The 16,270-nt window shown below is 52.5% G+C and overlaps 1 protein-coding gene across 2 annotated transcripts in view; it reads right to left on the bottom strand.

The window, feature by feature from the left end:
• Positions 1-2,130: 2,130 nt before the first annotated feature.
• LOXHD1 (lipoxygenase homology PLAT domains 1) overlaps positions 2,131-16,270 on the bottom strand; it is a 148,982-nt gene continuing 134,842 nt past the window's right edge. For both annotated transcript variants that reach the window (XM_044921168.1, XM_021686337.2), the window contains 4 exons: positions 16,024-16,194; positions 10,082-10,214; positions 8,563-8,721; positions 2,131-2,611 (listed from right to left, as the gene is read on the bottom strand). In XM_044921168.1, coding sequence (XP_044777103.1) covers positions 2,131-2,611; positions 8,563-8,721; positions 10,082-10,214; positions 16,024-16,194 — 944 coding nt within the window. The remainder of the gene's footprint in view (positions 2,612-8,562; positions 8,722-10,081; positions 10,215-16,023; positions 16,195-16,270) is intronic.

Below are 16,270 nucleotides of genomic sequence, written 5' to 3'. Positions count from 1 at the left end.
TGGCTGCCCTCTTACCCAATGCTAGGGATGAGGGATGGGCCGGCTGGCTGCTGATGGCAGAGATGAGTGGCCTGAATGCCCAGAGCTTGCCAGAGCAAACGATGCCCGAGGACCTCTGCTATAAGTGTCTTAGGTCCTAAAAAGAAGACAGATTGGAGGGCTGAAGGGATGGGGAAAGAACCCCCACGGGCATCCTTCCTTTCTTTCCTTCCCCAAGGGATGGGAACCTGGGGTCAGCAAGAGGGGGAGGAGTGACAGTGCGCGGTGGGGAGGAAGAGGAGGGACTGCCCCCCCCACGCACCCACGTGGTGCACACACGCGTGCACGCACACATGTACACACACACGTGCACTCCTTCTTCGCGTCTGGTCCCCTTGTGAGAGGACCGAGTTGGGGGATGGGCTAAGGCGAATTCTAAGTGTGCCTTTGGCCTTTATAGAGGAGCCAGACATTTCAACTGCAGAACTGTAATGGGCTTTGTGACTTAAAGTGGTGGTTGCGCTTTTTATGACCTAAGAGGGTTCAGAAGAGCTTCGAGGCTTAGTTAAGTGTTCATCCGGGGACAGGGGTGGTGGGAGGATGGGGCGGTGGGGAGGCGGAGGATGGGGATGGGGAGAACCAGTTTCAATAAAGCTGTTTCATGATTACTTCTCCCCAACCCCCACCCCAGCTCCCTTGAGTCCTGCTCCCTTGCTCAACATGATGGACACACTCCCCCTTCAGTGCGGGCACTGAATTCAAACTGCCTGCAGATGAACTCATTTTGTCCTCCCGGTACCTATGTGGTAGCTGTCATCGTTCTCCCTGTTGGACAGGTGAGGAAGCTGCGACCCCAGGAGATGGAATAATGTGCCCAAGCTCTCCCAAGCTCTCTGGCTGGAGCTGGGGCTCAAGCCCAGGCAGGCTGCCTCGGAGCCAGCGCCTGCAACCTCAGCCTTTCTCCAACCGTCTCCGGGAACTCCTGGAACTTGCTTCGGACCCACGAAGCCTTGCTAAGGGTCCCCACCGGTCTGGGCTACGGGACACTGGGTGACAGGGCGGGGCCTTGGAAACCCTGGTGCAGGGTACCCTCCTGGAGGATGACTTCCTTCCCACTCAGTCCTGCTTCTGTAAGAAAGTCAGAAGTCGGGTGCTGAGTTCTGTGGCACTCTTGCTGCACATTGCAAGGTCCCTTTGTGATTGTCCATCAGGGAGGGTGTGTGCGTGTGTGTGTGTGTGTGTGTGTGTGTGGTTCTCCCGCTGCCTCTCCATCAAAGTCATATCCCCCTGAGGGCAGAGACCATACCTTTATATTGTTCCCCTGAGCTCTCAGCAGACATCGCCTGCCCCGTGGGGAGCCATGGGAGCCCCAGGAACCAAGGGTGATGGTGATGGTGCTAACTCATCCCGTGTCCCCTCCTCCTGGCCCAGCCTGAGTGCGCCAGTGACCAGGCTTTTCCAGGTCCTGCCCCCCCATCAACGTCTGTTCAGTTCTCTGGGTCTCACCTGTGTCATCACAGGCTAGGATAACCAGTGGGCACCTGGCAAGCATTCTCTGTAAATGATGGAAAAAATCATGTACCTTTTCACAGGCTTACAAATCCCCCCAAGGCTAAAACACTTCCCCCTGATGTTTTTCTCCATTTGTCACTGGATTTATTGAAACTGGGGAAAAGGATGCATTTCTTAGTGAGCAGATGCCAAGATGAGTTCTTTGTGGGGTGTGGTTGGTAATAATTTAATTAGCCCAGCTTTTTTGGGAAAAACGTGTTATTAGTTTTTTGCTTAAAATACACCATCTCCATGGCCTCTTCTTCCCCACTTCTATCCCTGGGTGAAGCCCCAATTTCCCATCCACACTTGGCAGCAAGTCTCAGCCTAGCCATTGCTGTTATTGGGAAAGAAAATGCAGAAGGTGCAGCCATGGACGATGACACATGTTGACTGATTCCTATAGGTCCGGGAGACTGGGAAGGGGCAGGACCCCCCCAGTGGTCACCCGCAGTGGCCTCTGGAGAACCATGAAGTGAGGAAGAACCATGAAGAACCCCAGTCCCAGCGCCAGGAGGCTTTGGGAAAGGACTGCTGAAACCCCAAGGTGGAGGTCAGGAGCATCTCGGTGGAGGGCTGGGAGGGAGAGCCTCCAGCCCCTCAGACGGAAGGGAAGAGGTCTCGCCAGGTGAGCCCGTCCCCCCGCTTCTTGTCCAGCCACCTGCCGCAGTTGAAGATGGTGGCCACGCCGGTGCTGGTGTTGGTGACTTCCACCTTGTCCACCAGCCAGCCCGAGTAGTGGCCACTGCCATCGTGTTCCACCCGCACCTTGCGCAGCTCGCCCAGCTCCAGCGTCTCCAAGAAGAAGCGGTCGGTGCTGCCCCGCTCGAAGAGATTGCGCATTTTCTGCTTCAGCTCCCGCTTGCCTGTGTCCCCGTTGGCCCCAAAGATGGTCACGAAGACATTGGCGTCTGTGCCTGCCCCTGGCTCATAGCCCGTCGTCACAATGACCTCGTACTTGACCGGCACCAGGCTCTGGACCTTGCTGGCGAAGCTCTCCGTCGTCTTGGTGACCTCGAACACCTTGAAGTACTTCCTCTTCCTCTTGAGGGGGATGAGGCAGTCACAGTTGAAGAAGTACCTAGGGGGGAGGGAGGAGGCTCAGGGGCACCAGCCAAGGCTCTCACCCTCCCCCTGGGCCCCGGGTCCATACATGATTCCTTCCCCAAGAGTCAGGATATTGGGGCTGGAAATGTCTGCATTAAAATATGAGGATGGAGTCTTGTTTGTCTTAAAAGTCACAGTGAGTGGCTTCTCTATCCTTCCAGGTGCTCCTTGATTCTCCTTTTACTCCTCTCCCCAAGTCCATGTGCAATGCACCAGCAAATCCCATTGACCCCATCTTTAAAATAGGTCCAGAATCAGCCACGTGAAAAAGTATGCAGTATCTCACTATCTGCTCTGCAGCCCCTCTGGTCCAAGTCACCAGCACCTCCTTCTCCCTGAGATAGCTCAGACTCCTAGCTGGTCTCCCTGCTTCCTGCTACCCGTGGTCCCTTCTTCACACAGCAGCCAAGTGACTCTGTAGACATATAAGCCTGAGAATGTATTCCTCTGCTCAGAACCCTCCAGGGGCTTCTTAGGTTAAGTGAAAACCACCACCGTACAAAGGTCTGCAAGACCCTATGTGATTAGACCCTCTGCCCTGTGTTTGCTTTTCTGACCCAGCACCTGGCCTTCTCTAAGCTCACTCCACACTAACCATGCTGGTCCCCTTGCTCTTTCAAAGGGACTGATGAATATTTCTACCCGGTATTGTCACCTTCAGAGACAGCTGCAGGATCCAGAGTGACAATCCCAGACAAAGCCAAGTGGAGATGTCACTGGGGAACATGTGCTCTCAAATCCCTTGCACTGGACTGAGTTGAACTATGAGTATGTGTGTGTGTGCGCATGTGTGTGTGTGCATGTGCTCATGGTCTGTGGAGCGAAAGGGGTTAGAGAAAGTACTTACTGAGGAAGCTACCATAAGCAGAAGCAAATCTAGGGACAAGAGAAATGGTCTTGGACCAAAAAGTCCCCTCTCTACCCCCCCCACCACAACCCCAATTTTAGCCTCTGGGCAATGGCAGTCAGCCCAATAATTAATTACAAAGGAGGAAGTCAGAGGGCACGGTGGGAAAATGCTGCACGGGGAGCAAGGGTACCTGGGGTCTGCCCCAGCCCTGCCACCTCCCACCCATGTGACCTTGGACAAGCCACGTCCCCTACCCGGACCTTGGTTTTCCCATCGGCAATGCTAGAGGTTTGAATTGAACAACTGCTATGGTTTCTTCCCACTCCCAACTGCTAATATTTTCACAGCTTTGGAAATAAGCTCTCCTGGCACTGAGTGATGACGTCAGGAATGCAGCCCTGACGGGGCGTGCCCAGTGGTGCAAAATCAGACCCCTTTTAGATGAAAATCCGTAACTGCAAAAAGAGCTTGCTTTTCTGCATGCTTCCTAAATGCCAGGGCTTTGCGTTCTTGCATCTCATTAGTTCCTACAACAACACGGAGCTGTAGGCATCATCCTCCCGTTTCACAGAAGGGGAAACTAAGTCTTGGAGAAGAGAAGTCACTGCCCAAGGTGAGCCAGAGCCGGGCCCGCAGCCAGCCTGAGCAGCCACCGGAGGAGCCAGCCACTGAAAGCCACGGGCAGGAAATCCTAATTCTGCTTCAAGATCTCTCTTCCCCCAGTTATCACTTGATAAATGTGGATTGTTGTTACATACCACACTTTCTTAGAGGGGATATAACTTCATTCTTTGTTTAGACATTCTTTAAAAATGTATTTCTTTATGCAAATTCTCAGTGATATACATAATTTTATATAAATGCACAAATCATGTGATCACATTCGTGTTTTTCTAAATGCACTCTTTTTCTTCTCCTTTCTGCGTGGCTCTCTCCTTTTTCCCTCCTTCCTTTCTACTTCAACGTCCCACCTTTACCTCAGATAACCCATGTAACAGTTGCGGGTGTCTCTTGCCAAGTTTCCTTCCATTTCACCCAACCCTGCACAGACCCACATAGACACAGACATATGTGGGACGTCAGTGTTCCCTCTGCAAAATGGCATCATGTAATATGTGTTTTCCCATATCTTGCTTTTCCTGGGAATTGCTCCAAGTCATCTGGTACATATTTAATTCATTATTTTTAATGGCTGAAAAATAGTCCCTGGTATAGCTATAAGGAAAAGATTTCTAATAGATCTAATTATAAGATCACCAAAATGTGGGACCCTAGGGCTTTGTGGAGTTAAGACGCTAGATGTGGAAGGACACATTCCTGGCTTTTCCCACTAGAAATGAGGATAGGGTCATCAGAAAGAGTAAAGGCAAAAGCAAAGAATAACGAATGAAAAGAATTTAAGTATATTTGAAAAACATGTAAATCTGATCACACTTCTGTGAACAGTGTGTTTGTGAGACATTATAAAGTGTCAGAGAGAGTGGAGTCACCAAATAATCCTGGTGGCCATCTCTGATGGGTAAGGTTTAGGGAGGTGTTACTTTCTTTTATAGACTCTTTGAATTATTTGAATTTTTATAATGACTGTGTATTTTTTAGGATTTATTTATTTATTTATTTTAAAGATTTTATTTATTTGAGAGAGAGAGCATGGGGGCGCGGGGAGGGGCAGAGGGAGAGGGAGAAGCAGGCTCCACGCTGAGCAGGGAGCCCGACACAGGGCTCAATGCCAGGACCACCTGGGCCGGAGGCAGATGCTTAACCAACTGAGCCACCCAGGTGCCCCAAAGATTTATTTATTTGAGAGAGAGACGAGAGAGAGAGTAGGGTGGGGAGAGGAACAGAGGGAGAGAGAATCTCAAGCAGGCTTCATGCTGTGCTTGGGGCCTGACACCGGGCTCAATCCCATGACCCTGAGATCGTGACCTGAGCCAAAACCAGGAGTCTAACATTCAACCAGCTGGGCCACTCAGGCACCCCAATATAATGAGTGTGTGTTATATATGGTATTGAGATAAAACAATAAAGTTATTTCTCGTTAGGGCGCCTGGGTGGCTCAGTCGGTTAAGCGACTGCCTTCGGCTCAGGTCATGATCCCGGAGTTCCAGGATCGAGTCCCGCATCGGGATCCCTGCTCAGCGGGGAGCCTGCTTCTCCCTCTGAGCCTACCCCCTCTTGTGCTCTCTCTCGCTCTCACTCTCTCAAATAAATTAAAAAAAAAAAAAAAGAAATATCTTTAAAAAAAAAATTATTTCTGGTTAAAAAAAAGAAAGGAAAGCCCGTGTGTGTGTCCTTGCACCCAATCTTGAGGATCTTAGTGGTGAAGGAGAACAGGTTAGGAGGTACTGCCCATTGCAGGGGAGGAGGAAACGGTTGAAAGATGAAAATTGGAGATTAGTGTGTTTATAGGAGGTTGAGATTAAATTCGTTTGTAATTCATGGAAGTCCAGCTATTACGGTCAACACGGTGGTTGGAAAGGAACTGTGGATGCAGATACACCATCCCTCAGGAACCGCAGGCTTGAGACCGGCACAGGCAGGCGGGCTGGGCTATGAGCTCTGAGAGCTCCCTGAGCTGGGGCCCCTGTCATCCTCACCCGCCCAGCGCAAGACTCCAGTGAACACCCAGCTCTCTTCCCAGAAGGGGAGAGTGAGCACAGGGAGGTGAGGGGTTACTGCCTGAGGCCACACGGCTCAGTATCCGGGGTCTGACTCCCTGCACCCCCCTTCCCATTGGGAGGATCCCCCACCCCGTGGACATCCCTTCCTCCCCCGCCAGCCCTGGTGACATCATGACAAAAGGCCATACTCTTGAGGGTGTAGGAATGGGGGCTTCTTTCCCCTGGAAGAGAAATCCTACAACTCGGGCCCAGGACTGTGGGGTAGGAAGTTCATGGGCTGAGCTTGTTTTTCCCCTCCCTTCAGAGACTGGAAGGTGCTGGGTGGTGCTGAGATTTGGGGCTCACTTTCTTTGAGCAGACATTGTCGGTTTAAAGCTAACTCAAGGGGCGCCTGGGTGGCTCAATCGTTAAGCATCTGCCTTCGGCTCGGGTCATGATCCCAGGGTCCTGGGATTGAGCCCCGCATCGGGCTCCCTGCTCGGCGGGAAGCCTGCTTCTTTCTCCCTCTCCCACTCCTCCTGCTTGTGTTCCCTCTCTCGCTGTCTCTTTCTCTGTCAAATAAATAAATAAAATCTTAAAAAAAAAATAAAGCTAACTCAAGTGGAGACGATTTCATTTTATTATTGCATTGTATTATATTGTCTTTGTTTGTCTGGTTTATTACCGGGGTCTGTGGAGGTGTGGTATCAGCGGCCACACTCCATGGGGTTGGGAGGCAGTACTGGGGGCAGAGGGGCTTTGCCCTGGCCCCGGCTTGCTGGGTGAGTCGGGAACTCCTCCGGGCTTTCTGTGTCCCCTTCTCCAGTCCCCATCAGTACTGCTCCAAGCAGCCACACCCAGAACTCTGGCAGGATTTATTGTACCTGCTGGTTTTTCTCTAAAAGAGCAATTGGTAACACTGCAGCCTGAAAGGGACTCAATTATGTCTCACCTCCAAATTCATATGTTGAAGCCCTAACAACTCCCAGTGTGATGGCATTTGGATATTTGGGAGGTGATTAGGTTTAGATGAGGTCATGAGGGTGGGGCCCCTTGATGGGAATAGTGCCCTTATGGCTCAGTCAGTTAAGCATCTGCCTTTGGCTCAGGTCATGATCCCAGGGTCCTGGGATCGAGCCGCCCGCATCGGGCTCTCTGCTCTGTGGGGAGCCTGCTTCTCCCTCTCCCTCTGCTGCTCCCCCTGCTTATTCTCTCTTTCTCTCTTAAAAAAAGAAAGAAGAGGAAGAGATACCTGAGTTCTCTCTCTCTCTTTCTTGCTCTCTCTGCCATAATGACACGGCAAGCCAGGAAGAGAGGCCTCATCAGGACCCAGCCATGCTGGTACCCTGACCTCCCATATCCAGCCTCCCAAACGGTGAGAAAAAGACGTCTGCTATTTGAGCCACTCAGTCTGTGGTCTTTTGATACGGCAGCCTGAGCTGGTTAAGACAGAAGTTTGGAAGTCAGAACCCTTTCCTGGCGAATTCCCCAAGGGGGAAGTTGGTCAGAGGGAGCCAATCTCAGGATGCCTGCCTGCCGAGGGAGGGGGTGGGGGGGAGTGCAGACGGACCGGCTCTGAGCAGCTTGGGCTTCTGGAGGCCAGAGCCTGCACCCAGCTGCTGCTTCTGTCCCCTGCGCTCCCTGCACACCGGGAAGGCATGGCCGTGCGCAGAGCCAGCTCCGGGGTTCTGGGGTGGGGAGCAGCAAGCAGGCTGGCCCTGGGAGTTGTGCACCTCGCCTGTCACTCACTCCCCGGGCCTAGCCTCCCCGAGGCAAGCAGTGGTCCCCGCACCCCCTTCCTCCCCTCCTGGTGCCTTTACACTGTCCTTCCTGCCTTCCAGGGCCTCCCGCTTTCTGGCATCCAATGTGGTAACCAAGTGGTTTTAATTAGAAAAACTGATGGCTGTGGACTGTTACCCAGGTAACTAAAACCCTTAATCCTCCAGAAATGCCCGAGGCTCCAGAAGACCCTGGAGGGTGGGGGTGGGGGGGAAGCAAAGCTCCTTATCGAGAGTCCTCAGAGGCAGGTGTGCCAAGGGATGACTCCAGCTGGTCTGGGCCCCACTCTGCCCACCGCGACGGCAGGGCTTTCACGGGGACGGCGGAAGCAGCCGGCTTCAAAGCTGTGTTTCTTTGCCGTTGCACAGAGATGGGAGGGAAAGGGAAGGGAAGCGGCCGCTGTCTGGCGTTGTCTGGCTTACTCAGTGTTTTTCCAAGCAAGCATCCCTGCATTAAAAGGCTGGAGTATCCAAGCTCATCTGCTCTAGTCCCTGCCTCTGAGGGTGGGCCCACGGCTCAGAAAGCTCCAGAACACTACCACTGCCTCTTCCCTTCCTGTCTTGCAAGTTTCCTGAATGAGGTGGCCTCAAAGGGGACAGCTCCCTGGGGCCTGGTGGCTAGCCCATGCTCTAGCCCATCTGTCCCTTCAGAATCAGCAGCACTTCCGGGGGGGAGGGGCGGAGGCACAGTACATACACATTGCCGTACTCCATCTCCGTGATGGTGATGGTCTTGACGTGCCAGACCAGCTCTCTCTTGGGGATGAACCGGTCCTCCCTGGCGAGGTGGCCCACGCAGAGGGAGGCAATGTCCCCCAAGTAGACGCTGTCAAACTCGAATGTGTCTGTGGTTCCCCTGAAGGACACAAAGGTATGGCCCTCAAGAGCTGCCCGTGTCCACTGAAGGAGGTGAGCATTTATTGAGTGCCTACTGTATTCCAGGCACTGGTCTGAGAAGCAGGGATGGAATTGGCAACCACAGCCTGCATTCTTTGAGAGGTTCAGCCTAGTTTTGGAACAAGACAATCACAGCCATTAAAAAGCCCCGCCTGGTCCCAGCACCAGGGATCGGTAACATCATGCAGCAGATGGAGCTGGGAGGAGGGCAAGGCCCTGGGCCCTGGGTGTTGGGCTGGGGAGGGTGGTGGGATTCAGAGAGCAGAGCCTCGGGAGGAAGGGAAGAGGCCCTGAGGGGGACCTGACTGGGCACAGTCCTGGGATGGGGACTGCGGGGGAGGAGGCACAGGCGCCCCTGGGGGGAGTACTGGCTTGGCTGCAGTTGGGGTTCAGCCAGGGAAGTGGCAAGGGGAGAGGCAGGGTGCGGCCGTCTGTGCTGGTCCAGAGTGCCAGTCTACGGAGCTCAGACTTCATCCTGACGCACAGGGAGTTCAAATGAGAGGTTTAGTGGGTCAGAGGCGGGGAAGACTTCTGTAAGCAGTTCTGGCGGACGCGGGGAGATGAAGTGGGCATCTGGGCAGTTCAGGGGGGGGGCTCTGGTGTGCAGGAGGAAGGGAGATTCTCCGGAGTGCCTGCCAACCAGGAACGGTGAGAAGAGGCACCTTTACCCAAAACCCAAGGCTGATTTCCCTAGAGAGCTTCATAGAGGCTCTCTCTTCCCTTCCTCCTTCCAAGTAGAACTCAGTTCTGTGCTGCTCCCATGATGACTCTCCTGCAATCTCATGGCTGAATGTTTTCCTTTTCAATTAGACCGTGAGCTCCTGGTCTGCACGGACTTGGAGAAGGTTTGCAGTGCTACCTGGTCCTGCTGCAAAGTGGGCTCTCTTTAATTAGTTAATTATTAATTTTTGCTGTAGCTTTCCATTAACTTTTAAAAACTGAAATATATTTGATATAAGACTGTGTAAATTTAAGGTGTACAACGTGCTACTTTAATATAGTTATATATTATAGTATGACTGCCATTGTAGCGATAATTAGCACCTCTAGCACGTTACAGAATTAGCCTTTCTTTTTAGTGATTGACATAATTAAATTCTCATATAGTGGCCTTTCTTTGAGTGGCAATCCCCTCCTTTCCCTTTTATAAGGGAAATTCCTCCATCGAGTTTGCACAGGGTTGGCACACAGTAGGTGATCCATAAGTGCAGTTTAGGCCCATTTGTATATTTATGGTGCCCACCAAGGGGGTTGATTTTGGGCGTCCCTCTTACCCACCCCACCCACCACCACTCCTTTGTGGGAAACCCTCTTCCTACTTCCTAAAGGCCCGCTGTCGGGAAGAATTTTCCACAAGAAACTCTTTGGATCGGTTCTTCCTGCCTTCAAGGATGAGCCAGACGTTCTCCCTGGTTTCGCCTCCGTTGCCCGTTTCTATGACGATCTCATAGGCTGCGGTGGAGAAGGTGGGAGAGGGTCAGCTGGCGTGAAGCACCCCCCACCCGTGGCTTCCAGGTCCCCCATCTGATCTTAGACCACAGCCTGGGGGCAGTTTGAAGTCTCCACAATGAGGCACAACAAGGAGGACCTGCCCCCTCTGGGGCTACTGTAAGCACCTCTTTTAGTTATAGAGCAACTGCTTTGCCTAGGGACCGTGGCCGTGGCTGGGAGTGAAGCGGGAGGAAGCAGCAGGTGGGGATGAGTTTTGGGAGAGGTGCTGGGGCCTGGCTCTCAAGGATGGACAGCCCCCAAGATGCAAAACGGAGATCACGAGCAGAGAGAGGGAGGAGAGAGGAAATGGACAGGGAAGCCTGGGCAGGCCTGACTCCGGGAGATCCTTGAAGTCTGTGCACAAGCATCAGGTCTTGCCCGGTCTCAGTTCTCACTCTGGTGTCGCGCTAAGCACCACTGCCCTCTTCTCCCGCACTGCCCTCAAGCACGTCTGCATTCACTCGGCAATATTTGTTATGTGGGTGCCGAGTGTCAGGAGGCAGCTAGGTTCTGTGGGACACTGGAACTCCCTCTGTAGCCCCAGACACACACTGACTACCACAGCCCCCAGAAGGAATGTGCTAATCTTGCAACAAAGGGCAGAAGGAGCTCAGGGCGAGAGGAAAAATCAGCAGCTTATTACCTCTCCAACCCCATCTTCTCGTATTTTCTCCCTTGCTCCCTCCATGCACTCTGCCTCCCTGCTGTCCCTGGAGCTCTGGGGCGTGCCCTCATTCCCAGTGCTGCAGTGCTGCCCCCCTTGCTCTCTTCACACACACCGGCTTGGCTCAGCCTTCACCTCATCCTTGCTCATGGAGGTCCGCCTCAACCCCCGCTAATTGAGATAGCAACCCCACTGCCCCCAGCACTCCTGGCCTGCCTTCAGGTGCTCCATATTTTTCTCTTCTCTTTATCACTTGTTACCTTGTAACATGTGATGTAGTTTGCTTATTATTTTACTGTTTATTGTACTCCCCCTCCCATCTGAATGTAAGCTCCATAGGGGCTGGGGGGTGTCCTTCGTTTTGCTCACTGATAGATCTCAAGTGCCCAGAACAGTGCCTAGCACACAGGCACTCAATACATATTTGATGAGCAAATGAATGAACGATCGGGCCACAGGAAGCCTCAGGAAGGAGGCAGCATTTGAGCCTGCGCTCGAAGAAGAGCGATGATGACCATCGGCAGAAAATGCAGGGAGGTTCTAGGCAGAGGGAGGGGCACAAGCAAAGACTGGGGGGGGTGAGGAGGGCTGGGAGTTCACGTGACCCAGTTCACGCGAGCCAGCTCCTGCGCCCCAGGGACCTGGCCAGAGATGGAGCTGTCCAGAGTGTCCCCCGTGCATGTGGCTCTTGCAGCAGTAAAGGAATCATTGAGGGTTTGGGATTCTGGATGCAAAGGACAGCTCTGCTTCTGCACCTTTCTCCCAGAGATGTGATACAGACAACAGAGAGAAAGCGAGGCTGTGCCTGCAGCTCAGTGTAATGCTAGCCCTTCTGCCCTTGTGACTTCTCTCAAGGAGAGTGTCTACTGCTGAGACGGGTGGAATGAATCTGGACAAAGGGGCAGGTAGCCAGTGATAGGGGTGGAGAGCCACAGAGAGCACACAACTCCTGAAGAAGGTGAGGCTCTGGGGGTCTGTACAAATCCCAGCCCAGGACACTGAGGACCTGTGATGGCTGAGCCATTGTCAGGTCCCACTGCCATTCTGCTTTCCCCACAGAGGGTGGGGTGAGTTCTGCAAACCCAACACCTGGGAGTTCCAAGGGGATCCTGGGCTTTGTTGAGGAAATGGTTTGTTGGCACCTAGGGGAGGAGGCAAGGGGGATAGGAACCTACAGGCTCATTAGTTGAACTCAAGTCAGAGATTCAAGAACCAATGTAGATGGAGTGCAAATGGACCATAATCCTTCCCTGTTGGTCCCGAGGGTAAGATAGCAAAGTAAGGTGTGTCAGCAAGGACATTTAGAGAAAGTTTCAATGAACATAGTTCACCCTGTCTTTTCTCCTGGTATTTCATCCATGGCTTGATAAAAATGTGGAGGGCGTGACTCTCAACTTTGTGTACATGTTGCTGGGGGGAAATGGACGGAGGAGCATCAGGGATCTGAAGGAATGGGGCAGGTGGGAATGGTGAGCCCAGGCTAGTGGCCAGCATACCCACAGGGCAAGCCTGGCTGGGGAAAGGAGCTCAGTAGCCACAGAATGAGTCACCAGCACAAAGGGGCCACCAACAAAGCCACCATGGGCTCTGGGGGCACAAGTGGGTTTCAAGTGGCAAGACAGGAGAGGGGAGAGCAACCACCCTTGAAATCTTGCTCTTGGGCATGGCATCTGCAGGGGAAGATGAACAAGAAATTCAGGATATCCCATCATGTGAGCAGTTGCTGAATAAACAGGTGTTTGTCCTGAGGCAGGAACTGCAGGGGCACATGATGCTGGGGAGTGTCAGGAGGAGGACACCGGGCTCCTGGAACTTGTTGTTCCAGATCACCTTTCCCACCTCACATTGTCAGGGAGGACTCCTGCTTTGTGGTTCAGATGGCCAGTCAGAATCTTCCCTTGGGAGACACTGTCTTCCCTTCCGCTGAGAATGTTAAGTAGAAAGCTATGGGGTTGGGCCTACCAGCGACCATCTACCCACAATGTAGAGAAAGAAGCAGAGCTAAGAGAAATGGGAGACAGAGATGTACTGAAATGACTGGAGCCTCTGGAGACAACCAAGTCAAAGCCAGCTCCACGTGAGACTTCCAAGTTCTGGGAACCAACACATTCCCTCTTTGCTGGAGCCAGCTTTGATTTGGGGTTCAGACACAAACGACCAAGAGACCTGACCACTCCTGAAATTTTCTGTTTGACTCCACTGGGACTCCCAAAGAATGGGAGCTTTGAGAACTTGAGTATGAAGATGGATTTTCTAACAGAGCTGCCTGGTGAAGCAGTAAGTCCTCCCATCCCTGGGGAGTTGGTCATCAAACGGGACTATATCTGGCCTAGAAATGTTGTAGATAAGGCTGACTGAGCAGCCCTAAAACGTGTCAAGGGAGAACAGGAAGGAGAAGGGCTGTAAAGAGGGGGGGGCACTGGTCCTGCTGGAGGATGTCCCAGTGAGAGAGAGCCTCCCAGGGGTGTGTGCTTGCGTGTGTGTGCGTGTGCATATGTGTATGTGTGTGCATGCATGTGCACACATGAGCATGTGATCCTACTGCTCAGCCCTTACTCTGGATTAATTGCAATGGAATCTGGGAGTAGGACCCAGATGTCATTGTTATTTAAATGTTGCCAAAGGCTTTCAGCTTTGCTGCACACTGGAATCATCTGCAGAGGCAGGTGCTTGCAGAGGGCTGGGAGCAGCTTCTGGAACTGCTAGCAAGAGTTAGAGGTGAAGGCAGAGAACAGGGGTTAAGCCAGGTGGGGCAACTGACCCATCTGGAGACCAGCCAAGCCCAATAAAGACAAGAGAGCCTGCAGCAGGGCAGTGAGTCCTGGTCTAGGAATCAGGTCACCTGGGTCCTACCAGCTGTGAATGGGCCTTAGATGTGTCATTTCACCTTTCTGGGTTTTTGTTTTCCTTACCCATGGTATAGAGGTGTGAATTTGCACCCTATCTAGCTCATGGGGTGGGAGTAGAGCTGTGAAGACCTAACGAGAACAGAGGTGTAGAGTGCTTTCCACAGATGAAGCTCTGTTCGAGTACTGAGAGGGTGTTTGTTCTCACAAGCTGAGTACCCAGAAGCGCCCCGGGGTCACAGACACTGAGAGTAAATGCCACCAGGGCAGGGTCTTGGTTTCATCCATTGGTGTGTCCCAGACCTCAGAAGAGGCTGTGGCACTTGGCAGGTGCTCAGTAAATCTTTACCAAATGGCTAAATAAAGGGAGCTAAGGATTGGGATGTTTGGCTCCAGCTACGTCCAAGGCTCTCCCCAGGGTGACCCTCCATCTGAGGACACAGGTATGGTCATCTGTCTCCCCATGGACACCTAGAGGGCACCGTTCTGCCCTCCGAGGCCTCTAAGGAAAGACAGATCACCCAGGCCGGCTCCTGGGCTCCATGCCCCTGCTGTCCAATCTCCAGTCTGTAACATCCTTCCGGAACTAATGCAAGTGCCGCCTCCCCTCAGCAATCTCCCTGCCAACCCAACCCCCGCAGGTCTTAGCGGCTGTTTGGCAGGAAATCTGTGAAGAAGGCTCAGTGATTATGCTCTGAGCCTCACAAATCTCTCCTCCCCTGAACGCCAATAGCTTGAGGAGCCTCTATTGCCCCCCCTTGGCAGTATGTAAGGGGCTTAAGCGTTCCTATTGCATAAGGGGCTTAACACTTCTCCCTCTAACAAGACATGAGGCTCTGAGAAAAAGGACCCTTTCTTCTTCCGTTTGCTGAGCACTAACTGCACACTTACCAAGCCCAAAGCCTACAGAGCTGCAGAAGGCTACAAACATGAGTGACTCTGTCCCTGACCTCTGGGAGCTTCTAGTTGTACGGGAGACTAACCATGTGCAATGGCTGATAGAAATGAACTGGAGCTCACAAAGCAGTGTGCACTATCCACAGCATCTATAAGGAAGCTGGGCACCCGGTAATTCCTCAGTAAGTGTGGAGTCCACCCTCTGAATTAGGGAGGAATCCTTGCACGGCAAGCCTGACAAGGGGGTGCTTGGCCCCTCCTTTGGATGCTCCCTGGGACATAGTGCTCACTATCTCTAGGAGCAGTTAATTTCACAGTTGGGTAGTGTGGATGGTGTGGCCAGCATGAGTGGGTGGCTTTCTACCAGAGAGCCATGCTTTCCTTCCTTGGTACACAGTTTTTTCCCCGGGAGGGGCTGTCCAGCAAGGGACTACATTTCCCAGGTGCCCTTGCATCTAGGTGGAGCCAAGGGATCAGTTCTCACCAATAGAAAGTGAGTCAATTTGTTAAGAAGGTAGGGAGCATGCCTTCTCCATGCTCTTTTCCCTTTTGCGAGAACTATGGGAGCCATATTTTGAAAATGGCAGAGACATAGATCAAAAGAGCCTGGGGCCCTGAAACACAGTGTGGAAGGTCTCCTGACAGTAACCACACTGGACGGTTTACTATATGAGTGAGAAATACATTTTGGTTTGTTAAGCCGTTGAAATTTGGGGGTTCACCTCTTACTGCAGTTAGCATTCCCTTAACAACTGAGGTTAAAAATCCTTTCTTTACACCGGGCTCTGCCTTTGATAAGACTTCTTCGAATCTGCTAAACCCAGACACTGTATTAAAGAAACAACTCCCTAGTCCTGGGATGGCCATCCACTTTACAGATCCATTACTTTTTCCCTTTAACTATCCCCTGAGGATCAAAGAAAGTGGCTGCTGGAGATGCTGACTCCACTACACATTCTGTTTCCAGAAGTCTTGATTTGTCAGCTCTTGCCACAGGCACCAGTTGTATGGAGTCCGTGATATAAAAATAAACCAGAGACAGAGCTGCCCACCAAAGTGCCCAGCCCAGCCCTCAGGGCAGGGTGAACTTGTCCCCTGTGGTTTTCCTGCTGCCTAATTAGTCCCTGTGACTGGGGCCAAGATCGAGGACCAGTGTCTTGGCTGTTCCAAGTTCACCAAGTAATATTTAGGGTGTTTATTTATGTACCTTCCCAAAATTCTTTCTTTCAGTGGACATCTGATTCCCCTCCAGCTATAACAGTCTCTACTTCAGACTTACCAATGCCGTTCCCCACCCCCTCTGAGCCTCCTCTCATTTAAGTCTGAAGACTCAGCCCACGAGTCACACCTGCCCCCCACGTACTGGTCTCCTCCAGCTCCTCACGGATCTCATTGTTGGCACAGGCAAAGTCACGGAGCGTCTGCCTGTCTCCCTCCCCCCTGGAGAGCCAGCAGTCACACTGGAAGCGGAAGGTCTCATCACGCGAGTTGTCCTTCACGTTGATGTAGCTCAGGTGCCAGCCAGGAAAGATCCCTGTGGGAAAGACACGGTGGGGACCGGGAGCTGAATGTGCTGCCCCCCTTTCAGCTTTCTGCTCCCCCCAGCCCAC

The sequence above is a fragment of the Neomonachus schauinslandi genome, chromosome 14 (genome assembly GCF_002201575.2).
Source record: "Neomonachus schauinslandi chromosome 14, ASM220157v2, whole genome shotgun sequence".
Lineage (NCBI taxonomy): Eukaryota > Metazoa > Chordata > Mammalia > Carnivora > Phocidae > Neomonachus > Neomonachus schauinslandi.
This window is presented reverse-complemented; position numbering and strand designations above follow the sequence as displayed.